The sequence below is a fragment of the Adiantum capillus-veneris genome, chromosome 10, assembly GCF_014529385.1.
Source record: "Adiantum capillus-veneris isolate H3 chromosome 10, ASM1452938v2, whole genome shotgun sequence".
Taxonomy (NCBI): Eukaryota; Viridiplantae; Streptophyta; class Polypodiopsida; order Polypodiales; family Pteridaceae; genus Adiantum; species Adiantum capillus-veneris.
Window position 1 is genome coordinate 101,506,801 of NC_140940.1, and position 26,658 is coordinate 101,533,458.

Sequence of the window (26,658 nt, forward strand, 5' to 3'; positions counted from 1 at the left end):
TTGTGATCCCCGATTACCAGTCATCTGGGAAGACTGTCTATAAACCGTGGGGAAAACACACCTTAGTACTGTCAGTTATCCAAGGGGATAAGCAGATTACAAATTGTAATCTTGTGCTAAAGGATATGAAAAGTATGTACATTAGCACCAAGAAATCTAATTAATAAGCATTTATTGCTCTACATAGAGTTTACTTACCATCAGTTAAAGCATGTTTGTGACTAGGTTTAGTCTCTTCATGTATAAGGAAGGTTCTCAACCTTGAGCACTAGTTATGGTGGGATTGTTTATTGATGCAATTTGAGAACAAGTCAAGGAATTATAGTTGGCTGATGATTTATGTCAGCAAGTTACTTTCATGAAAAACAAAAAGAGGTACTCTTTCGAGTACATCTTTGTTGTGATAACTCATTTAGCATACTCATGTGCATTCTAAATGGAGTCTACACACTATGATTGGATAGAAACCGGTAACACAAGATGGTTGCAAATGGACAGCAATGTGGAAAATCAAGATGTTACTCTTGGTTTCATTGCACCTCTTACTGAATCATGTTTCGATCAAGCAAACACCTAGATCCATGAAGGATGTCACTGTGGAAACCATTAGTGCATCATCACTCTTGTTTTTGAGGATGAAAATGCTTCTCCAAGGGGGGAGTAATGTCAAGCCAAGGGCCACCCTGGAGGTCAAGGACTGGGCCAAGGGTCCGGCTGCTAAAGGAGACGAGATCCTAGGGGCAAGACCTATAAAGGGAGGTTGGGCAGAGGATCAAGGCTAGGCAGTCCCAGGGTTTTACAATATTGCTCTCCTTAGTTGAATAATGCCCAAACCATAAAACCACTTCCCAAAGATCACATGTTTGGACGGTCTTTGATGACATTAAGAAGCTCAAAGGTAGAACATACATTTCATACCATCTAACTTTTTAAGAAATTTCCTTCTCTAGGGAAGCAGCATGTTGATACTTGACTAAGCCAGCAATTACAAACTCTGATGGTTGATGTGCTACCCCACATACTCCATCAATTAGTCTACCAAATTGGAGAGCACCACAACCACTAGATGTAAGACTTTTGTGTGTTGTATCTATGATACGGACACCAACACAAATTGTAGAGCTATTCTCACCGCGAAGAAACTCAATTCCTTCCAAATTCTTTCCAACACACTTGATTGTCCATGGTAAAGTGAGTTCCATATTATAAGTTCCATTCTTTTGTGCAATGATCCACTGCACATATCCCTTGGTGATCTTTGGAAGTGGCTCTTTATCCTTTTTCTTTTGTAGCAAAATATTTAGCCAATGAGTACAGCTTGTAAAGAGAGATTTGTAGATCTCATCCATGATATTATAATGAGACTTACATTCTTCCCATGAAGTAACCATTGCTAATGGATCTAGCTCTTGAAATTCCATCAACATTTGAGGAAAAAAAACCTTTGTCTGCTTTAAGTTCATTGCACGTGAAGGGAGGTCGAGCATATCTGCTTGATGTGGTTTTTCACTAAGCAGACCTTCTCTTCTATTAGCCCATGTTGTAGTATCTTGACATCATTATCTTCTAAATTGCTTAGGCACAAAACGCATTGCCATTTATACCCTAGGGACATGCATTGCCCTTTATACTAATTAGAGATCGTTTTTCCCTAAGGCCATAAGGTGCCAATGTATATGTTCAAGTACCACATGTTTCCCTCTATTGTAATGAGATCCAATGGCCCTAGCACCATAGGGTGATAATGTACAAGGTCAAGGATCATAGATTTCATTCTATTGTAATAAATATATCATATGGACCAAGGGACATAGGACTACCATGGTGCCCATGTAGGTGACCCTAAATGGTATAAATTCCTTGCAAGCTTATGCATTGATACCCTAAGGCCACCCTTTGTCTCTAGGACATATGTTTCCCTCTTTTCTAATGAGAGGTCACATGGTTGTAGGGCCATACAATACCAATTTAAAGGCTCAAGGGCAATAGGTTTCCCTCTATTGTAATGAAAGAGTGTATGGAATTTGGGCCATAGGGCTACCATGGTGCCCTTTGAGTGCCTTTGAATGATATAAATTCTCTTGAAGAGTTTATATATTGACACCCAAGGGATATCATTTGACCCTAGGGACATATGTTCCACTCTATTCTAATGAGAGATCGTATGGCCCTAAGGATGTAGGGTGTAAATGTCATATGGCCCTAAGGCCATAGGTTTCCCTCTCGTGTAATAAGAGATCCCCTATGTCCTTTAGGGCCATAGGGTTTCAATGTCCTATGACCCCAGGATCATAGGACAGATTTGGTGCCCATTTGGGTTCCCTTGATTATTTTAAATTCTCTTGGACAACTTATACAAGGTCACCCTTTGACCCTAAGGGAATATGTTTCCCTCTATTGTAATGAGAGATCATTTGGCCCTAAGGCCATAGGGTGCCAATGTATAGGCTGAAGGACATAGGTTTTTCTCTATTGTAATGAGATCCTATGGCCGTAAGGCCATAGGGTGCCAATATATAAGTTCAAGGGCCATATATTTCCCTCTATAGATTGCCGTGGTGCCCATGTGGGTGACCTTGAATGGTATAAATGCTCTTGCAAATTTTATAGATTGACACCCTAAGGCCACCGTTGGCCCTAGGGACATATGTTTCCTTCTATTCCAATGAGAGATCACATGTCCCTAGGGCCATAGGGTACCCATTTATAGGGTCAAGGTCCATACGTTTCCCTCTATTATTGTAATCAAAGATCCTATGGCCCTTGGGCAATAAGGCTTCCATGGTGCCCATTTGGGCAACCTTTCATTAGGAAAATTTTGAGCTCATTTTTGGGCCTTGTAAGAATTGTTGATGTGGCATAGCTTTCAAAAAGTGGGGATCGGTAAATTTTTTGTAAATAAGATCCAAACTTGTCGGAGGTTGGATATTTAGAATCTACTCTTCAAATGCTATCTATTAATATATAGCATGCATGTACCGGACATTGCCTTCATATAGATCTAGAAAAAGGTGATTTTAGATTACCGTAATGGTAACAAAAATTGGTTGATTGAAAAAAAATGGCATAACTTTCATAGAAATCATCCAGACTTTTCGGACCTTATCTCTTTAGAATCCATTTTTTAAAAGCTTTAGAGGGGTCTACCGGGTTGCTTTCTTTTGTACAACTTTGATGATGTGGCACTCTTAAAAGGCCCAAAAATGAGTTCAAAACTTTCCTAATGAATGGTATAAATCATTGTATTGGAGGGCTTATATATTGACATCAAAAGGCTACCATTTGACCCTAGGTCCATATGTTGCCCTCTAATTTATTTAGAAATCCAATGGCCCTAGGGCCATAGGGTTCTAATGTAGAATAGAAAGGACCAAGGCTTCCCTCTATTCCAATTAGAGACAATATGTCCTTACGGAGGGATGCTATTCTGTATATGTAGGTGCCCTTGAATAGCCTACATGGTGTTTGGTAGCATTTACATTGACACCTAGGTCACCCTATGGTCCTAGGGCCATAGGTTACCTTCTACTCTAGTGAGAGATCCTATGGCCTTAGGGCCATAGGGTGCCAAAGTAGAATCTCAAGGGCCATAGGGTTCCAATATAGAACCTCAAGGGCCATAGGTTGTCCTCTATTTCAAATAGAGATCCTATGGCCCTAGGGCCATATGTTTCCCTCTATTCTAATGAGATATCATATGGCCCTAAAGCCATCGGCGGTTTCTCTCTATTGTAATGAGGTTAGTTGGCTCTTGGGTTGTAGGTTTCCAATGTACAAGCTCAAGGGACATAGATTATCTTATATTGTAATGAGCTTCTATGGACCTAGGGCCATAGGATGCCAATTTACAAGTTCAAGGGCCATAGATTTCCCTCTACTATAATGAGATTCTATGTCCCTAGGTTGCCAATGTACAAGCTCAAGGTCCATGGGATTTCCTCTATTGTAATGAGATCCTATGGCCCTAGGGCCATATTAAGTTCCCCTCTATTGTAATCATATATCCTTTGGCCCTTGGGCCATAGGGTTCCAGAGTACAAGCTCAAGGGCCATAGGTTCCTGTTTGGCAGCGCAAACACAAAGTAACAGATGACCTTCAGCTATGCTATTTTTAGCATATGCTTATGATGTATTAGCATACGTTGCTTCATTTTTTGACAGACACATCATTTTGTATATGTACTTTTGACATATTTACGGGCTCTACATGAGTTCCATCTTGTATATTTGATGTTACCATGATGCCTAGGAGCTATAGAGATGCACACAATTCTATGCATCTCATGGACGGCCAGACATGTTTTTTATGCCCTAGGTATAAAAGTGAAAGTTAGGTCATTTTTTAGGGATCCTCATGTGAGTTAAGCTTTCATGGAAAGCTTGTAGAGAAGATAGAGGTGAAGATGTTTGGAGTTGGAGCTTCCTCTTGTGCTCACCCACTTTCTATGGCATGCAATGGAAAGCTAGGTGCTCTTGTTCTTCTTTCTCTTTGTCAATTGTGTTTATGGTGTGTAGTTAAGCATTGATTAGTCTCTAATTAGTGTTTCCTTCTCTCATTTATCTTCACTTTTACATTATTTGTGACCTCATTGAGCTTTTGATTGATGTGTGTGTGTGATTCATGAGAGTGTGCACCCATTGTCCTCTTGATTGTTGAGATTAAAGAAGATTAAAGAGTAGGCATTGAGTGATTAGCCTTCTTCATAGCTTTCTCTTCTTCTTAACTCTCTTGATTAGGATCCTCTTCTTGCACTTCTAGTGATTCCATGCCTTCATGCACTAGCCGGGTTATCAATCCATTGGTTTGACATTATGTCGGTGGATTGAGCTACGTGACAACCCCCCAACATTGGCGCCGTTGCCGGGGATTGATTACCTAAGCTAGAGTCATTAGTGTGTTGAAGAGTAATTAATCATGTTTTAGAGTAGTTTAGATTACGCTTTAGGTATTGGTGATGGTGAGTTGTGGATTTATGGTGAGATTTGGTTAAGAAATTGTGATTAATTTGTATGTTTTTCTCTCTTTTTTCACTAATTATTCACTAAATTTTCTACTAATTCGCTAATAATTGGAGTTCTTTATATGTGTGTATGCCTAATTACAAGCTTAAGCATCATTCTTTTGATAAGAAATTGCAAAAGAATTGAGTGAAATCGAGTGATTTTTTAGTGTGTAATTAGGGATTTTTTTCTAATTAGGCTCTCTAATTACTCTCTAATCACACGTGATTTTTGTGTTACACATAGCTAAATCATTGATTTGAAGTGTGATTATCATTCTTATGTGTTTAATTTGATTGAAAATGATTCTACACATGAGATTTTGTGCTTGATTGATTGTAGGTGAATTGCGGTTAAGCGGTTGCTAGTGCACACACATGTGTGTATGCATCAATTGGAGTGAAAAATCGACGCGATGCTTATGTTATTGTGAGTGCAATAACCCATTCATTTGCTGATTTGATTTGCAATTTTGATTAAAGATGACTTTCACAAAAAATTAGTGCAATCTAAGTGCAATTAATGTGTCTATGTGTAGGAGAAGTGCACATTTTTTAGTGCAAATTATGGTTTAATTGGTGCCAATTGGGTTCATAAAAAGCATTGGATTGCTTGATGTTGTTATGATGATTATGGATCAGTTTTTTCATTGCTAAAATTGCGTCAAAATACTGCCCAATTTTTGCTAGATTGTCTGTGCATTAATTAGCGATTAGTGCTTGATTATGCTTGTGCGTGTACACTTAATTGGACTTGTAATTGATTGCAAATTGATGTGAAATTGGTTGAATTGCAAAGTTCAAAGTGTGATGATCAATTGTATATGCTTAATTTTGCTTAATTCTATTGCTAATTATGCTAACTTTTAGTCAAAATTAAGCAAAAAGAGAAGAAAAAATCGACCTAATTTGGATGCAAAATGCATAAAAATTTGATTTTGGGTGTGATTTTGAAGTGTTAATTGCAAAAAAAAATCTTCACCAAATTGAGAGCGTATACACTTCACGACCTATTTTTAGCTTTGCATGCGCACACGTCTCACTTCTTGGAACAGTGTGTGCATTTACTTAAATTAGGTGTGTGTGTGCACTTACTTGATTTAGGTGTGTGTGCATTTACTTGATTTAGGTGTGTGTGTGCACTTACTTGATTTAGGTGTGTGTGTGCATTTACTTGATTTAGGTGTGTGTGTGTGCACTTACTTGATTTAGGTGTGTGTGCATTTACTTGATTTAGGTGTTTGTGTGCATTTACTTAAATTGGGTGTGTGTGTGCACTTACTTGATTTAGGTGTGTGTGCATTGCTTGATTTGGGTGTGTGCATCATTTAAGAGGGGTGTGTACCATCCTCAATTTGGGTGTGTGTAAAGTGTAGTGCACAAGCAAACAAAAGGGGTGGGGGGTCAAGCATATGTGCATGCTTGTTTTTAGGTGTGTGGAAAGGGAGTGAAGTCAACAAAAGACAAGGCATGTGAGAAAACAATCTAGGTGAGAGAAAGAGAAACAAAGTCAACAAAGATAATAAACAGAGTGTGTGCATGGGCGTCCGAATTTTAAAAAACCCAAAAAATTTTAAAAAATGTTTATGAAATTTTTTTATAAAAAAAATCTCTTTTTTTGTAGGCGTCCCATGCATGTGCGCATCTAGTCGGCCTCTTTCGGGCCCTGTATTACGAGGATCTCTCTCTTGTACTTTCTCTTATATACCTCGTTCGCTCGTGCATTTATGCACGACTAGACACTGAGAGTACATACGTCCGGAGAGTCGTTTGCTTGATTCGCTTACTTGTTTGACATAGCACACTGTAGGATTTGATGGACTCTTGACACGTTTGACATCTTTGTGATGTGATTTATGAGCCACTATTATCATGCATGATTGACTATAGGTCACCCGTGTGACAGTTTCATTTGATCACACCATTCACATCACGATCTTGCCATACACTTATTATATTGCTTGCTATTCCTTGAGAGATCTAGATCAGTCATAGTGAGCTTCCACATGATCATTGAGTATTTGCACTCTCCACATTGATGACAACCATGGCCATGAGAGGTTTCGATTTGGTGTTGCTATGGTTAGTAGGAGAGTACGAGGGACAGTTATGTTATAGAGATCGATCTACCGATCGCTATTTTGTGAGGCTTCAGCCTCATGATCACTCTACTCATGCATTTCAATCAGTTAGAGCCAGAGCCCACCCCACGAGGTCTGATCATCTCATAGATTTCTTAGATGTACTCTATCGAGTACAAGATATCCATTCTAGACATGAGATCCCAGTACCATCCCTAGAGGATGTTGCAGACACACGATACCATCTAGTGATAGTCCAGTTACAGCGTATGCATGATAGTTTTTTGTATGTTGATGATGATGCACGCATGTATTTGAGAGAGTCACAGATGCCTGTACCAGAGCCTCAGATAGATTTTGGTAGATCCATGGGTAGTACAACCTATTATGGCCTTGATGATTATAGTACCTACACGATGATCTTTGGCCTACCTTATCGACCTATCCCTATCCCTAGATCACCTACATCTAGTGCCGGCATTGAGCTTGAGTCCACATACACAACGAGATCACCCATTCGACCACCTCCAGGCTTTCCACCTAGACCTATTGGTCCACAGGACTCTATCGATGACCATAGATCTAGATTGACACTGGAGATTGATGAGTCTCGAGAGAAGTTATTGAGAGAGCCACGCATAGATACCGAGACGAGATTGACATCAGAGTCCTCACAGACACCACACAGAGCTAGATTCGGCATGATGAGCACTTCACAGTCTATGTTTACGAAGATCAGAGCCACTACGAGTCATCGAGATGAGAGCACCCACCGTGAGTGCACCACACATAGAGCCATTGACTATGAGACGATTACATTGCGGACCCATGAGAGAGCATCCACAGCCTTTGGTGACGGAGCATACCATGCATTTACCTAGAGAGGCTGTTACGACCACAACATTGAGCCATATTGATGTTTCAGGATCACATGACCATGAGAGAGTTATGTCACATGGGGCTATAGTTTCGACGAGTGACACGAGTCCTACGATGAGAGATGAGCTACACGAGTTAGCCACTACTCTGCAGATAGATAGACCTATGCTAGTCTTGTGTGGTGAGAGGATGGGATTATGCATATTTCATGATATGAGCCGATCGAGTTTCTTTCATAAACTCAAGCTCTTTGTTCAGGATCCTCCCACACATCAGTTAGTGAGAGTTATGCCTAACCCAAGCATACCAGGATCTTTTAGAGACAAGTATGATGCAATGTACTTGCCGATGTTTGAGATTGACTTACAGACCATAGAGCCTTTATCATATGACGAGTCCCTAGATACGCATACTCATCCCACATTGGTAGAGTTGTATAGACTTAAGCAGACAAAGACATATGTTGATGACTCTAGACGTCTATACACACGAGAGTCTAGCACATCTAGTGAGTTATGTCAGAGAGTGACTGCCATGCTTTCGCTTGATCGAGATCCTCAAGAGCGTGTATATAGAGGCACTGATTATGCCATCTATGTGCTGACTATTGGAGTGAGATACACACCTAGATCATTGATCGATTGAGCACATTGTAGCACTAGACTACCTACTACAGATTTAGCCCACCAGTCTGGTCATAGATCACGTCCTACACCCATGAGTGATTGTGATTCTCTACGAGAGATCACTAGGACTATGCCACCCCTAGATGGAGCTCTTGAGCTTAGCCTACCATAGAGTGAGCTTCATAGCTTAGATCAGCATGAGACCAATGACATAGATCTGACATGTGTTGCTCATCATTATGATGTGCAGCAGAGTGACACATTAGTGACTGATTCACCTACAGAGCACCCACATCGCATAGATGTTGCCATAGAGCCATCTATTCTTGCAGAGACATGATCTCATTCCTCGATCATAGAGCGAGCAGATATGATTGTAGGGACATTGACACATGAGGTTCCTCTAAACCACCACACAGATACCACACATATAGAGGTCACACCACATATCATTGAGCCTACACAGACTAGTATGACCTCTAGACATTTCATCATGAGGATAGACAAGCACCTGGGAGATTCTATTGGAGACCACAAGGATTGTCTGATTCTGAGCGAGCATTAGAGCCTTCTCTAGATAGATTTCAGAGTAGTGCTACCAAGGAGTTACCCCTACCACATCAGATATATAGATCTACACCCAGAGCTTCCTATAGGACTCGATGAGTATATGTTCCACGGAGAGACGTATCGATGAGACCATTGCCTAGTGATGACACTTATGTGTGGATAGAGAGTCGGATTACACGTGATGGATTATCACATGGTTGGATCACATCTAGACGATCACTAGAGGCATAGGATTATTATGAGGGACATAGACAGATTTGGGTTCCCAGGTTGAGAGTTGTAGCACATAGTGAGCATTCACGATCACATTTGGTTACGAGAGACTTGAGAGAGATTTCTAGACCTTCTAGACGATCTCAGAGATCATTTCTAGAGAGGCCATGACCACAGAGACTGTGTCAGAGAGAGAGATATTTACATTCACATGTGAAGAAATCTCCCAATGACCTCCTCATGAGATTGAAGGGATTGAAGATTTGGCTACCAAAGAGCCGACCACCTATCACATCACAAGTTGACACTAGTCATAGCTTGTCTGAGGTTTCCATTGACCATGTTGTTGACTTAGATCTTGACAAGAGTCATCCATTCAGTGATCTTGAGCCACATAGTTCATTGACCACACAGTCACAGATTGATGTTATCCCTAGATCCATTAGTTGTGTTATAGATTCTACCATTGACATGGAGCTAGGTGCTAGCCAGTTGATGACCATTATAGAGAGAGCTAGGAGACTACAGGTTTTATTGTTTGGAGAGAGTTCTCTTATCCCTCCTAGTTGCACCAGACCCTTGACTTGTACAGATTGACTATGGTGCACTAGATACATGCGCATATGCTAGAGGCACTTTTTTCCCTTTCGGTTTTTTCCCTCTACACATCCAGGTTTGAGACCTTAGTTTAGGATTTATTTTTATTTGTGTTTAGGTAATAAAACTTCCACTTCTATGCTGACACACCTTTCTATGTGGTAGTGTTTTGTTTATGATTTTGCAGCATAGATGGACTTTAGCTTTCACACAACATGGACATCTCGAGTTCTAGCTTCACATGTTTTCTTCCTTGGCTATTGAGGATATGCAGCACATATCTCCAGGTGTACTACTTTCCATGATTTATGTTTGTGGAGATTTATGTTTGTAGCAATTTATGTTTGCTGATTGTTGTATTCCATGGTTTGATTGAGTGCATTTAGATATGTTTTGTTATCTGCCATTAAAGATGTATAAACTTGTCTTTGCTTTAGTTAATTGACCTTAAGTTTAATCTTATTGATGACCCTTGATGTTAGGAGACTGTGACTTTAGATTAACCAATTCACTTGACCACTAGTTTTAGTTGGAAATATTATTTGAGTGTTTGAGACCTTAACAGTGTTTTAAGCATAGAGAGGCTTGCTCACTCAAACAACAACGACCACTAGTGGGAATACAAAGGAAATGGAAGCAAAAGTTGGAAGAGAAATCCCAGCTTCATTGTATTGCCTATGGTATTAGAGTCCTAGAGTTTCCCAGTGTGGGCGCTTTTCTTTGAGAAGCAAAAAGCCCTACGCATACAAAATAAACACACATGTTTTAAAAAGAAAAAAATAAAAAAAACAAAACAAAAATGAAAAGAAAGAAAAAAAGACATAAAAAAGACTTCCATTGAGCTTCAAGTAAAAAATTCAAGCTTTTGTTCGGAGTTGTGAGTGTTAGTAAGCTAATCAAAGCTAAAAAACATAAATAGGGAATCTTACATTTAGAAAATCTTTCTAACTTAGCTAGTACTAGAGTAATTGTTTTAACCGTTAGTTGTAGTTAACTAATTGATAGACTCGTCCATAAGCCCAAAACTTTTGATTAAATAATTTCAGAAAGTGCAATTTATTTGTCCTTAATGGCAGTATAGCATTCCATAATTATTTGTATTCATTCATTACCACATACATGATTTGCCTTTCCTTTATGATTTATTGTCATATGATTCAGCTTGCTACCTCATTGCCTTTTTCTTTTTCAGGTCCATTCTTCACATAGCATCTACCACGACATGGCTTTGTTAGGGACGACAAAGCTTAGGAGGCCCGGCAGTGTTTGGCATCCCAAACACAAAGTAGCAGATGACCTTCAGCTATGCTATTTTTAGCATATGCTTATGATGTATTAGCATACGTTCCTTCATTTTTTGACAGACACATCATTTTGTATATGTAATTTTGACATATTTACGGGCTCTACATGAGTTCCAGCTTGTATATTTGATGTTACCATGATGCCTAGGAGCTATAGAGATGCACACAATTCTATGCATCTCATGGACGGCCAGACATGTTTTTTATGCCCTAGGTATAAAAGTGAAATTTAGGTCATTTTTTAGGGATCCTCATGTGAGTTAAGCTTTCATGGAAAGCTTGTAGAGAAGATAGAGATGAAGATGTTTGGAGTTTGAGCTTCCTCTTGTGCTCACCCACTTTCTATGGCATGCAATGGAAAGCTAGGTGCTCTTGTTCTTCTTTCTCTTTGTCAATTGTGTTTATGGTGTGTAGTTAAGCATTGATTAGTCTCTAATTAGTTTTTCCTTCTCTCATTTATCTTCACTTTTACATTATTTGTGAGTTCATTGAGCTTTTGATTGATGTGTGTGTGTGATTGATGAGAGTGTGCACCCATTGTCCTCTTGATTGTTGAGATTAAAGAAGATTAAAGAGTAGGCATTGAGTGATTAGCCTTCTTCATAGCTTTCTCTTCTTCTTAACTCTCTTGATTAGGATCCTCTTCTTGCACTTTTGGTGATTCCATGCCTTCATGCACTAGCCGGGTTATCAATCCATTGGTTTGACATTATGTCGGTGGATTGAGCTACGCGACAACCCCCCAACAGTTCCGTTCTACTGTAATGAGATTCTATGGCCCCAGGGAAATAGGGTGCCAATGTACAGGTTCAAGTGCCATAGGATTCCCTCTATTGTAATGAAAGCTCCTTTGGCCCTTGGGCCATAGGGTGCCAATGTACAAGCTCAAGGGCCATAGATTGTCTTGTATTGTAATGAGATCCTTGGCTCAAGAGCCATAGGACTACCATGGTGCATTTTTCATTGGTGCTCTATGGCCATACTACCTATGCATTCTCCCTTTAGTGCCCTTGTAGACCTTTTCTTAAGGTGCCTTGCTAGAGTCTCTTACATGATACCCTATGGCCTTAGGGCCATAGGGTGTGTTCATGATAGCTATGAAATTTGTTTTTATATATTATATATATATATATTAAGTAAGGTATTAATTCTCCCCCTTTCCCACTCTTTTATTCTCCTTTCAACACTCTATCATCTCACCACATACTTGTCCTCCCTTTCCCACACTATTACCTCACCCTGTACTCATCCTCTTACAACATCACCCTCTACCCAACATCCTACAACATCATCCTCTAGTCGTACTCCTACATAGTTGCCCTCTACCCATTACAGGTATTCCATAAACACAGCTTTTTTTTCTTTTTTTTCTTGTTTTAGAGTTTTTTGTTTTTTTGATTTGAGGTTTAGAGAGAAGTGGAATTGATCAGGACCTAATTAGAACATAATTAGAGTTGCCTGTTTTTTTGTTGTGGGTTCTAGAGAGAGGTTAAATTGTTTAGAATGTAATTAGAACATAATTAGGGTTTTCTATTTTGGGCTTTAGAGAGAGGTTAAACTCCTTAGAATATAAGTAGAGCATAATTAGAATGTAATTAAAACATAATAAGAACGTAATTAGAGAAAATCAGGCTACAAATGTTACCTCTGAGCAACCCTACATTGGATTCCTGAATGGCCGAGCTTGGTGAAGCTCAGTGAAGCACAAAAAATCAGGGGAAAATCTAAGGATGTCAAGAGATTTATGCAGCAAACAATGGACACAAGGACGGCGATTGTGTGCAGCCAATAAAGGTGTGTAGGGGCGACTGATTGCTGCAATACAAGGTGAAATAAGAAGAAGAGGCGACGGTGGTGGCGGCAATGGAGATGTGTGTTGGAGGTGTTGGCATTGCGAGGACAGAGTTATGCAGGTCTCTGCAAAGTTCACGTTGGCATTGCAAGGATGACACAAGCAAGGAGATGGCGGCTCTGTGTGTGCGAGAAGAGGGAGAAGAAGGTGATGGCGGCTCTGTGTCCAAAATGCACATTTCAGAGAGTGAGAGAAAGACAGAGAAGAGAGGGAAGTTTAGGTTAAGATTCAAAATTTGAATTTTGAATATAGGGGTTGTTCACACACTTTAGGGGCCCCTAAATCCAAGTATTTTCTCACGACAGGACGTAGGTCATCGGTTTTCCATAAAGCATTTTACCTTTTTTTTTAAAAAAAACTGAGGGGCGTTGTCCCACGACCGCGTGGAGACGCTATCCCTCAACCCTACCGTGCAAGGAGGCAGAAAGGGATTTCTACCCCTTGACCTTGATAGCAAAAGTTGCGCATCACAAACGCTATTGTGTTTAGAGGGTTCTAGAATGCATCTAGCAAATGTTTCAAAGGTATTTATTTTTTAACGCTATGAATTAAATGATAACCACGGTTTGTTTTTGTATCTTGGGACCAAAACTCACATACTAAAAAAAAGGTCCATATCTTGACAACATCCATATCTCAACAAAAACCATATCTTGACATTGCAAGTGGAATGACACTCATGAAGCAAATTTTGACCCTGAACCCAAAATTTGCATAATGAAAAAAGCACTAAAAATAGCCAAAATTGATAAATTTCACCTCAAAAAATGTGCGCTACTTTTTTGTCAGATATTGATCATGGGGCTTGAAAATCCATTATAGCAAAGTTTTGGGGAGCTCTAAATTTTTTATAAAAAATTGATCTTTTAGGTTTCCCTTCAAATTTGAATGTGTAGAGTGAGGATGACCTGAATCTAATTAGAGCTTAATTAGAAGTGAATTAAGATGTGATCAAAATGTAATTAGAGTGAGGATGACCTGAATCTAATTAGATCTTAATTAGAAGAGAACTAAGATATGATCAAAATTTAATTAGACATTAACTAGAATGCAATTACCTGTGATCTTGAGTGTGATTGAGAACGGACGAGCTTGAGTGTTGATTGAGCATTCTATGGTCCCAAGGCCATAGAATATGCATATATGCACCACAAAAACCTATAGCTAGAACCCTATGGCCCCATATACATATACCCACCACAAAACACCTATTGCTAGCACCCTATGGTCCCAAGGCCATAGGATGTGCATATACCCGCCATAAAACACCTTTAGCTAGCACCCTATGGTAGGATGTACATATACCCACCACAAAACACTTGTAGTTAGCATCCTATGGTAGGATGTACATATATACGCCACAAAACACCTATTGCTAGCACCCTATGGTCCCAAGGCCATAGGATGTACATATACCCACCACAAAACACCTGTAGTTAGAACCCTAGGATGTACACATACCTACTACTAAACACGTGTAGCAAGCACCCTATGGATCCAAGGCCATGGGATGTACACATACCCACCACAAAACACTTGTAGCGAGCACCCTATGTCCCCAAGGCCATAGGATGTTCACATACCACCACAATACATATGTAGCTAGCACCCTATGGCCCCAAGTCCATACAATGTACATATACCCACCACAAAACACCTGTAGCGAGCACCCTATGGCCCCAAGGCCCCAAGGCCATAGGATGTACACATATCGCCACAACACACCCTATGGAATCCGCCACAAAACACCTATAGCGAGAACCCTATGGCCCCAAGTCCATAGGATTTACACTTACTCATTAAAAATATCTACATACGGCATCCTTTGGCCATAGGTTGCATGCATACTCATCACAAAACATCCACATCTAGTACCGTAAGGCCATAAGTCCATAGGATATATACATACTCATCATCATGAAACGCAAACATATAGCATCATATGGCCTTGGGCCATAGGATGTATACAAATTCATCACAAAATACCTACATAGCATCATGTGGCCCTAAAGCCATAGGATGTATCCTGAAACACCTACATATAGTACCCTATGGCCCCAAGGCCATAGGATGTATATATACTCATCATGAAAACCATACATGTGTACTCAGTGTGAGGTGACCTTGAGGAGTCTATATGTACTCTTCATGAAACACCTAGAAAATTCAACCTATGGCTCTTAAGCCAAAAAATGTTCCTTTGTGATGCTTCTTGGTTTTAAAGGTATCCTTCCATGCACCAACATAGACCTCTTTGGCTGTGTGTGGCTCTTTTAACAACTAGATGAAGAACCCTTTGCCCTTAGGGCCATAGAATGCACACGAGTTTCTTTGAGTTTCTTCTTCATCAGTGACATAAACAGCATAAAATTACATGTAAATTTCTAGATACTTGTGCTTGTTTGTTTAACAAATATTTGTGTGAACCTTCTTGCAGGTATGGTTTTCAAAAATGGTGATAGAGTGTGCATGTTTGTAGCCACGCAAAAGGTTGCCATTGGGAGTGTATGTGAAATAGACCCAAATGCATATTGTTCTAGCATGCTTATTGGGGATGCAATGTATCAGTGTCAATTGATTTGTGTTTTGAAAAAAAAGCACTCATTCCATTTCCAACAATGGATGCATTGACAGTGGGAGATTCTTTTCACAATATTGTGAAATGGAGTATGGGGTTGTTGCGGAATATGAATGAGATGCAGTACCAAGGGGTTCCTATGCGTGATGTTGACAAACCAATGGGAGCATTGGAGGCACAATATGATGGGATGATCTATAGGGAGGTTTGGAAGGATAAGACGGTTCAACTATGGGATGAAAGAAAAACAAATGTAGTAGCCAAAGGGGTTGTCATGTATGTATGTAATAACTAGGGAAAGCTAGACATAGGATCCTCCTCCCAAACCCCCATAATATAGGCAGACTCCTAGCCCCTTTCCCTAGATGGATCCCCTATCCACACTGTCTAGCCCAGCCCCTGGCCAAAGTCTATGACCACCCTAGTCCTTAGGTTTGACCCTTATCCTGACATTACTCCCCCCTTAAGGAAGAGTTTTCATCCTCGAAAACACAAGTATACGTAGTAATATCTTCTTAAGAATACGGATGTTTTCCTTATTGACGTCCCATATGTGTGCTAGTTCTCTGTATGTTCGATAATTGGTGCAATGAGGAGGTTCAATGAAACCAAGAGCAATATCTTGATTTTCAACATTATTGTCCTTTTGCAACCACTTGTATCGAATTGGTAACTCAATTTGTAACTTACTTGAGTACTTGAAAGGAGTAACCACAACTAAGAGTTATCCAAAGGCATAACCAGTTTTCTGATCTTCTAAAGGTACTGCAAGAAAACCTTGGCGTAACTTTCCATGCAGTTGTGAGCCAGATTTCCTACTCGCGTGAGTATCTTGAAAAGTTCATAGCTACTGAGGGATAGAATAGGGAGTTTCCTCTTGTCAGACTTCTTAATAGTTTTGAACACAAAGAACTACATGTTCATCCCTAATGAAGGCTACTTGTCAGCATACTTTGTCAGCACACCTGGTAAGTCCTTGACTTATGAAACTATTGAAACAATATCCAACCCCACCACAACAGGTGTTCAAAGTTGAAAACCTTACTTAAGCAAATTCTAGAATAGGGAGAAAGTCATCTATGCAGAAATGCGTTGTGCTAATGTATGCTCTTAGCAGATCCTTTACCAAAGAAATATTTGTAAGCTACCCATCCAACACGAGATGAATAGCAGTAGTAAGAGTGAGGTGCTTTTCCCCAACCACTTACAGACAGTCTTCCATGACTATTGATAAATTAGGACTCAATCATTGAGTATCCAGCCATATATTTGATACGGAGTGGAGACGACCATCTAGGTTGAAAGCGGGTTGGACTGGAGAATCTTATAGGGTTTAGACCATCCAACCACAGACACCCATCCTGAGCCAGTACCTTGTATGGCAGGGTGTAAGCTCATAATAAAGCTGCAGTAGAGATTGCACTTGTAATACAAACAAGGTGTAGAAAGAATAAAGTCCATGAATTTGCATGCCGCTCCAAATAAATCAGTGTTAAACACTAGGGCCCATAACACCTAGTGTGCATGCATTTAACACAAACTTATTCAAACCTCAATTCCATGAGGAGACTTTCCACGGTGCATTCGAGAAAGCCTGGCGACAAAAGTTGCACCATAACAAAATGTGACAACCCAGTCACACCTAGGTACCAACTATGAGACATTCTCATGAACGTAGCATATTTGGCTATATGTAGAAACGACCCCCCATTAAGGTGGTTTCACAGCAATTGTAATCGTAACAAGTCTGTACTTAGTACTCGACAATTTTTGGCCACTGAAATTGTTCCCGATACGGTGTGCTCCAAATGGTCTAATAAACAGATGCGATCAGCACGTAGGGACTTCGTCGCAACACATCATTAACAATTAGGCGCCAGTGTTAGCCCCAGAGAGTCATATTCACCGCATGTGGAATATGTCTCAAATAAGGATGGCCGAAAAAGCCACATCCATCAAGTACAAGATGTACTTGTGTGTGGAGGAAACTATGAACACTCCGCGACGCGAGTGAGAGGGAACCTCATTATCATTGCTCCACACTGGCTAAATCGAACTCCTTGAGTTCCTAGACCATGTTGTATCCCATGTGATAACATGTGCCAAATCAAACCCGACAAGTGGTTTCATAACAGCATAAGGTACAGTGGACACTATGGCCCAAACGACTTGAAAAAGACCAAGCAATGCATACTAAAAACTAGAATAACACCAAATCAGTAGATGCGTACCTAGAGATTGAACTGAATGTTCACTTACCCGTATTCAAATACCGAGGACCACGTTGTCCACCTATGAAAAAACAAACAACATTGCAGTGGAAACCCTAGGTTTTGCCTTTGCAATCTAAACCTGTTGATTAGAATATACGTAGTCAAACCCCTTGGTAAGACCCTTTGTAGAAACTACTCAACTAGCAGGTAACGGTAACCAACATAGTGAACCATGTACAGAATGATTGGAATCAACTTGAGAAGTTGAATTCTTTCGCTATCGCATGGTATATTGCGGACTTCTTTCCTTGAAAGTATAACGAGAATAGATCAAACGGTGAATCTCCAATCATCTGCCGGGTCTTGCCCCAAAACTGTGATGCCGGGTTTTATCCCAAAATTGTGCTGCTATAGACACTCGTAGTGCTATAGAGAGAGCAGGAGATCCACAAAAGTGAAATACCTAGCTCATACGGACGGCCATGCTGTCTCAACTGATTTCTACATCTATACATTGTGCTATAGATCTGCCTATGTGAGTGTTAGTTCAGCCAAAACTCAACTCCATCATCGCACCAAAACATGTAGTGCCTACGAAATACACAAAATATTTGTAATGGCTTAGGTTTTCCCTAAAATTTTTGGGCGGCCCAATATGGCGAGGCCTAATCTTGCAAACGCTGGCGATGGTAGGCAGCCATTTCGACTGCGCAACAAGAGGGAGAAATCGAGAGAGGTCGCGCTGTGTGGCTCGATTGGGGCCGCTCTTGTGACAGGTTTTTCCCTCCTACCTTGCGTGCACCTGCCGAGATCGAGGGCGCTCGAGTTGGCCTTCCTCTCCTTTGCTCACCCCCTTGATAGGGTCGAATCCCGCGATGGCAAGAGTCCTCGACCCCCCGCTAAGCGTCCATGCCCACTGTGCGGCTTCTCGTGGCTTGCATGACATGCAAAAAGTGTGTAGCTCTCCACACCTCTGTCCCAAAAAAGAGTGGCTCTGATACCAGTGTAAGAACTAGGGAAAGCTAGACATAGGATCCTCCTCCCAACCCCCCATAATATAGGCAGGCTCCTAGCACCTTGACCTAGACGGATCCCCTGTCCACATTGTCTAGCCCAGCCCTTGGCCAAAGTCCATGACCACCCTAGTCCTTAGGCTTGACCCTTGTCCTGACAATGTCTGTCCATTTGATTGTATAAACTGTGGCAAGCTAGATGAAGATAATGTTTGGTATTGGTATTGAACCATCATATGATGGTGAGGCTACTATTTATGATGAATCTGATGTATATACCATCAACCTAGTATGTTGGCCTATCAATAGAGTGACAACTATGGATGGAAAAGAATTGTTGCGCTATGAGTATTTACATGCTATGGATGAGCTACAAGATACATGCATTGAATCAACTCATTTGGTAGAGCCTATTTAAAAAAAGTGAAAGTATTGCTTTATAAACATGAAGACAAAAATATCTGTGAAACCTTCTAAGAAATCCAATCAAGCATCTTTACCATCTATCCAGCTCGTTTCAACCATAGATTGTTGCTCAAGACGGTGTTGTCAATATGCCAATCGAGATAAGGTCATGACTATGCGCAATGAATTTTGGGGACAGAGTTTACAAAATAGAACCAACTATGTGTATGATACAATGTTGAATGCTTGGCATGAGAACAAAACAACTACAAAGAGCTTTCTATGTCTTTTCTTTTAATGGAAATGAGGTTTGCAGTATAGCTTGGCACGAAATTCATGGCATTCCAAAAACTTCTTTTTATCGCTATGGCCGTGACCAATTTGAGAATGGGGTTCACGCTCAGATCATGGTAATGATGGTTTCATAAGAAAAGGAAGGGAACATACAGAAATGGGAAGGGCATTGATATGCTCTTTTGTTGAGGAAAACTCAGAGAGAATGCCACGTAAGAGTAGAACTATGGAGGATGGTACTAGGGAAACCTTTCTTGCAATACCAAACATGTACAAGCAAATAGACCTTTTAATGATGTCAATAAAATTCTCGAGGGTATGAGTCTCAAGACAATATCTAGCACTAGATTCAATAGGGTTTGGAATACAGAGTTTTCTAATGTGACCTTGTCAAAAACAAGTGAGTTCTCCAAATATGTTGTGTGTAGTCGGATAAAGTCTCAACTAGAGTCAATAAAGGATGATGAGTTGATTGCACGTTTGAAGGATGAGTGTAGAATTCACATGATGCAACAACAAAGTTGTAGGAATGTGTAGTACACATGGCATAAGGTCTTGCAATTGCAAAAGGTTAAGTATTTATGCATTATACATGATAAAATGGACCAAAAAAGATAGTAATACCTAGATTTCATGTGAACTAAAAATACTATGCGAATGCATATCAACTACAGGTATCATTAACATGTATGATAACACATGGACATGGTCATGGGATGTATGGTCATTTCTTGCTTAATGGTCTATGGCCTCAGATCCCAATGCTACAACTGGTTCCCTCGCATTATGCTTACAGAATTTGGAAAGAACACATAACCATGGACTAGGAGATTTATGCCATGATGGTATGCCACATAGCAATGTAGCATTATTCAATGCATTGAACTCAAGGACGGCTCTAAACCACCAAAAAAAAGATGAGGAAAGAGCGTGAGGGGGGTGCATCAACAATAACACCACCATTGGCCATTGACGGATGTAATGAAGAGAATGCTAACTTGCAATCATCCTCCTCTTAATGTGTTGTGGATACCATGTGCACTCCCATGTTTTGAAAATTGAGTGAGAATATTTTGCTATAGCTAGATAATTGTGCAAGAGAGAATAAGAATCGATATTTATTTGCATACTTATCCTTGCTAGTAGCAAAAGGTGTTTTCAAAACCATACATTTAGGATTCTGAATGGTGGGTCATACACATGAGGACATAGATGCAATGTTTAGCAGGTTCCCAGAGAGATTGCAAAGAGGAATGACTTCACTTTTCCACACATTTGATGGAACATTTTCAAAAATGTGAAATCTCAGCTCCAGCACCATTTCTGATGACGCAAGTTCCTGACTTCAAATTCTTTGTTAAAGGGTACATGTGTGATGGACAAGATGATCTTGTTGGACACTCTAAGCCACTTTAATTTTGTTTCTTTATGCAAGGTGAAACCCCAGTAATGCATTACAAAATTCATCCCAAATCACCTGATTGGATGCCTAGGGAGTCAGGAACTGAGTTGTGGAAAAAAGATGATCAAGGGAAACCAAAAATTTTGGTAGGCTGTCCAAATGTGATTCCTATAGTAGACTATGTGAGGGATAATCCGCTTGTTATTCAAGGGATTAATACATATGTTGAATTCTAGAAAATATGGACTCTACTAAAGGGAAACAACCACGATTCTACAAAATACATAATTACTGAGCCAACCAATAAACAAACTAGTGAATATCCATCATTTTGGCCAAAGACTACAGGGAGTCATTGAATGCAACAGATAGAGGAAGACACATATGAGTTTCAAGGATATGAAGAATTGAATGATCACTATGTTGGTCCTCAAAGTGCAAGGCCACAAGAAGCTTTTAGTTCTCAAACTGATGTAAGGAAAGGGGATTTTGTTCTTGTGAGACCCGCAAATCCAGAATATTCGATATGGCTAGGAGTTGCAGAGTCAAATGTTGATGTAGATAGCTCATCTCCTAACAACAAGAAAGTTTTCAATATTGGGCACCAAAACATCAAAAAAAAATCCCACGATCCAAGAACAATATGAGGATTTCTGGAAAAAGAATTGGTGTTGCAATCTTGCTGACCCAAAGCATTGGGAGTGTGTTGATGCAGTTGTGTGGTCATGGACTCCAAGGGGTGGAAGACTTGCAGAAGCAATTAAAATCCCATCCAATGTTGTGGAGAAATCACGAGCTAGCTTAATAGGAGAAATTGAATAGCATTTCATTTTCATATATTGTTTTTCTTTTTATTCGTATTTATGTATGATTTTGTAACAAAGTATCGATTAACACCAACATGAAAATATTTATTTTGGATGTTTCTCAACACCACCATTTTCTTGAGAATCTATCTCTTTGTCCAATGTAACACAAGTCCTCAACAAAAAACTTATCTATAACATTCCCAAAATAATTGAAATTTTTCCAAATCAAATAAGAAATAGGAATCCATAGGCATTGAAATCTGTCCCAAAGTTGTGGGATTTTCCCATTTCATCTAAAAGAGTGTTAGAGAGAGAGAGAAGTCAAGAAGGAGCAATTGGAGAGATAAGTCAAGAATTATTCGCGGCATAGACTTCCCATTCAAAGGAAGTCGATCAAAATCCAATCAAATTTTGCTTTTTGGCTCACACCTATCGTGAGAAGGCTGGCTTATATAGCCCTAGGCCAAGCCATTCACACACTTTTAATTAAAAAGTGTGGCTTACTTAAGTTGCCTACTTGGTCGTTCATCAACGTTATTCTTAAGGGTGCAATCACCCCTCTTATTCAACCTGTTGGCCGGTCACCAAATTCAAGAAGAAAATAAAGCCTTTACCACCCCATCTTAACCCTTTTTTGATTGCCCATCAAGCTCATTACCTTTGGCTATGTATATTAGAAAACAAAAGGAGTATTTAACACTATTTCCAAGCAGCAGCCAACGGATAGAAGGCAAAAGATTTTTAATTCCAAGGGCACCATTCAAATTGCAGCTAAGCCAAATATATTTAAAGCCTCTTCAAATTGCGGATTCTTTTGCCAAATGCTTTCTAATACTAGGAACGGGAGTTTGGATGCTTAAAAATTCAATCTACTTGCCTCTAACTTGTCACATAAAATTAAAAAAAAAACCGCCCCAAATCATTTTCTTATATTAAATTGATCATTTAATGTGGGAGAATAACTGGGAACAAGGGTTAGAATATAGACATGTGCTTATGGATCTGTCTCAACACGGGGCCAAAGTCAAAGGGTCCAAATGAGAGATGGTCTGTCAAAGAGCAATGCTAGATAATGGAGCGTAAAGACCTTAGTGTTTGCTTCATTAAAGACCTCCAAAGGTTAGTGTTAAAAGTCCTTAGACCTAGGGCCTTAGGTCAAGCTAGGGTTGTGCTTGAGGTGGGAACCCGGTCCAAGCTTGAGGTGCTTGTCGTGCTTGCTGACTAAGGTGCTTGAGGTGCTTCTCGTGCTTGCTGACTAAGTTTCTTGAGGTGCTTTATGACTATGGTGCTTAAGGTGCTCCATGAATAAGGTTGTTAACCACTTACGAACACCCTATCAACTTTGATAAACTCCTTATCACTTTATTTGAATCATGGACCTCGGGCTCGGTCCTATGGGTGTGTACCTGATCACCGATGAGAAGCGCACCACTTATCTCATTTTTACATTATTTTTGCTATGACCGGCCACTGTGAATGGGTCGCATTCATATAAAAGGTTCATTTTGACCTAAAATCCTCATTCTTGAGGTGCACGCTAAAGAAGTGCTCTTGCTATACCTCTACCTTCTTCTCCATCGTGCGCTCGCGAGTGTGTGTGTGTGTGTGTGTGTGTGTTTAAGAATGATTTATCTAACAATAGTTTGATTTCACAAACTATTGAACCTTACAATGGGACTAGAGACCAATAAACGTGAAAATAACCCAACCTTATGTATACATTAGATACAGGTAGATAAACTAAGACTACAATTGACATTTAAACTTGATACTGACATATAGTGTATTACGTGTTATTATCAAAGAATCATATACAAGGGTCAGCTATCACTAATTAAAATAATCAAACAATATATGATCTTCTGTTATTGCTGCAGTTGTCATTGTAATCCCAAGGAAAGAATCTCTTACCTGTCACCATCCAAGAAACACAAGTCTGTCAGAACTGGCATTACTTGGGAATACAGGTATCAACGACTCCCTCCCCTTGTTATTGGTGTCGAAAATTACAACAAACACTAACAACGTAACATAGATCAAATATTAAGTTTAAAGAATGAGCTATGTATTTATGATAATGTTTACATCATTTAATTCCATAAAAAATCGGAGAGAATCTCCTTTGTAAGTTGGATCAATTCTCAAAAGTCCAATCTACAGCCATCTCATTTGAGACCCCCACTTGAGGATTAAGGCTCTTTTAACATTCATTAAACTAATTTCAAAGAAAACATTTGTTTCAAAAATTATACATTTTTCCACCAAGAAGGGATAGCATCAAAAAGTACTTTACAATTGTGAATTCACCACTATATCTTCATCAAAAGTGAGTTCCTCCATACAAAGATAGAAGTACATGTCTATAGGACCATTTTTCTAGGCGGGTGTTTAAGTTGGGCATCATGCTATTTATATACAGATTGTATTTTCAAAAAATCCAGTCTCATTACCACTTCTTCCAAGATCCTTACCAGAGGCATAAGCATACCTATAAAATTAATTGAGCTCGAAAGATCAATAATATCTTAAGGTAGTAATAAAAATTCAAAATTAACCCAATCTATGTAAACTAGATCTGACTCCTGAGTGTCAAAGCTGCAATCCATGGAGGTAACACAATGGAAGTTGTATGCCTACTATGTATGTAATAAGTTAAGAGCCATAAGCATGTTGTATAAGCTATGCACATCCCCATACCCTATTATTACAATATCATCAATGTGGATTTGATTCGTCTTACTGGGTGAAATCACCGCCAGATCCCATAAGAGATGAAAAGGTAAGACAACTAGAGAAATCTCATACATATGCAAGTATATGCTACTGGCAAATGATGGTACACATGCAAGTATGAGTAATGTATGTTAACCCATGCCGAAAAGAGGCAAATTGTAGATGGTAATTTGAAGCATATCATCTGATAAGTAGGTGTATCATCTGATGGCAATCTGATGAGTGACTTCAAGTCAAAAACCATCAAGCCAAACCTCAAATCAAATGTTGAGGTTAACAATTATGCATAGTAATTACAATCAGTCAACATGTTTTTCAAGTTTTTGGTGAGGTTCAATACTCATGTAGTGTATACAAGATCCAAGAAACGATTATGTCCAGATTCGATTTTATGTAAGTGTGCATCTGCCCACTTTTCCAAAAAATTTACTAGAAAATGAATCACATTTTGATTATTTTTTTAAGATTGTGTATGCTTAACACTTTTCTTGAAAAATTTGCCAGCATTTTGTTGTATTTCGGAGATATTGTCAAAAATCGAGTAATAACTGCCATCTCTTTGGATATCCCCACTTGAGGTTTAAGGCATAGAATAACGAGTATATAGGTCTTAACACTTCTATACAATTGAGTTATTCAAGCCATTTATTTAAAGCAAAGCTCCAGCCAAAAAATCTTTCTTATCAAATGTTCAGGCAAAATGATAGCTCTGTCCAATATCCACTACATCAAAGTTAAAAGATGACAATCATTAATGTCATATTTTCATGTGTAAAAGGACTCAAATGTCGTAGAATACTTTCCGACACTTAAAGAAGAAGTTTGATATACTGCCTTTCATATGTAAACACCACAACGCTATTTCTTGTGCATAATTAAAATTCCACATCTATAGTAGTTCAAATTAATCAGTTGAATCTACACTTCGCAACAGGTTTACCTATATGTATGCATCCATGTCATAACACCCATATCTTCATATGTAACATGGACAAATATACATCAAAATGATAGTTATAAAGAACATCAATTTTCATTACATTTTAGCTGAGTATGTTCTAGTCTATTGTCAAACCACGGACATCGTGATCTTTCTCTAGTTCATTTGAGCAAGAAAAGACAATGTTATGAAAAACCTTTTACACTGAGTAGGTGTAGATGCACCTACCTGTATTTAGCTTCATTATACACCAGTAGTTGAATATGTCCACTCCACCAAGAGGGCGTCATCAACGAAACCACAAAGGTTTCTCCACTGAGTACATATGTGTGATAGAAGTGAATCCACTTGTAGCCATGCTTCAGTTAATTAAGCATTCGATTTGGAGAAGGGAAATTTGATGTATCAAATACTTCCAACAAGGGATTAAAAGGAATGCCAAGCCCATGGAAAACAAAGATCAAAATGATGCAAAGGGGGAAAAAATGCCCAAAACTCTTCGCAAGGCAATTCCAACAACAACAAAAGTCGGTCCAAGGAGAAGGGGGTTTACAAAGGTAAAAATAAACTCTCTCATGAAGAGCTAGAAGATTTTCGTAAGGACCAGCTTTAAGTGTGGGGAGCAAGGACATGGCTATCGTTCTTGCCCCAAAAGAAATGCCCGCAATGAGACTCCTAGAGCTTCCACAATCCAAGCTCTAAAAGAGGATGCTCATTGCAAAGGATCACCTCTCTCCTATTCTTGGAGAAAGGTAAGGTAGCATGATTCCTTCATCCTGTTTAACCCTGGCTCTACTCATAATATCATATCCACAATAGAGTTAGCCTCCAACTTAGGCATTCAAGGTCATGAGATGGGAGATGTTGTTGTAGCCGATGGAGCCTTCAAAAAGCCGCAGTTATTCCCTTGATTGGGAAATTGAGACTTCATGTCCAAGGCTATGTTGACAAATAAGATCTCTTCATCTCTCCTCTGCTGGGCATGAGGACTCTTAAGAACTTGTGCATTCTCTGTGTCCTCGTCTCATGCTTGGAACATGAAGATGTCATCCTAGGGGAACCATGGTTTGACCGTATGGCTGTTAATGTAAAGTTCCCTAAAAGGAGGTTGTATTTCAAGTACAGGGAAAAGAACATGTACGTAGATTC

The 26,658-nt window shown here is 39.5% G+C and overlaps 1 protein-coding gene across 1 annotated transcript; it reads left to right on the forward strand.

Moving 5' to 3' along the window:
* The first annotated feature begins 7,047 nt into the window (after positions 1–7,047).
* Positions 7,048–7,962, forward strand: LOC147449353 (uncharacterized). Its single transcript, XM_086521547.1, has one exon. It carries the CDS (start codon positions 7,048–7,050, stop codon positions 7,960–7,962), a length of 915 nt encoding a protein of 304 aa, XP_086377673.1.
* Positions 7,963–26,658: the final 18,696 nt, after the last annotated feature.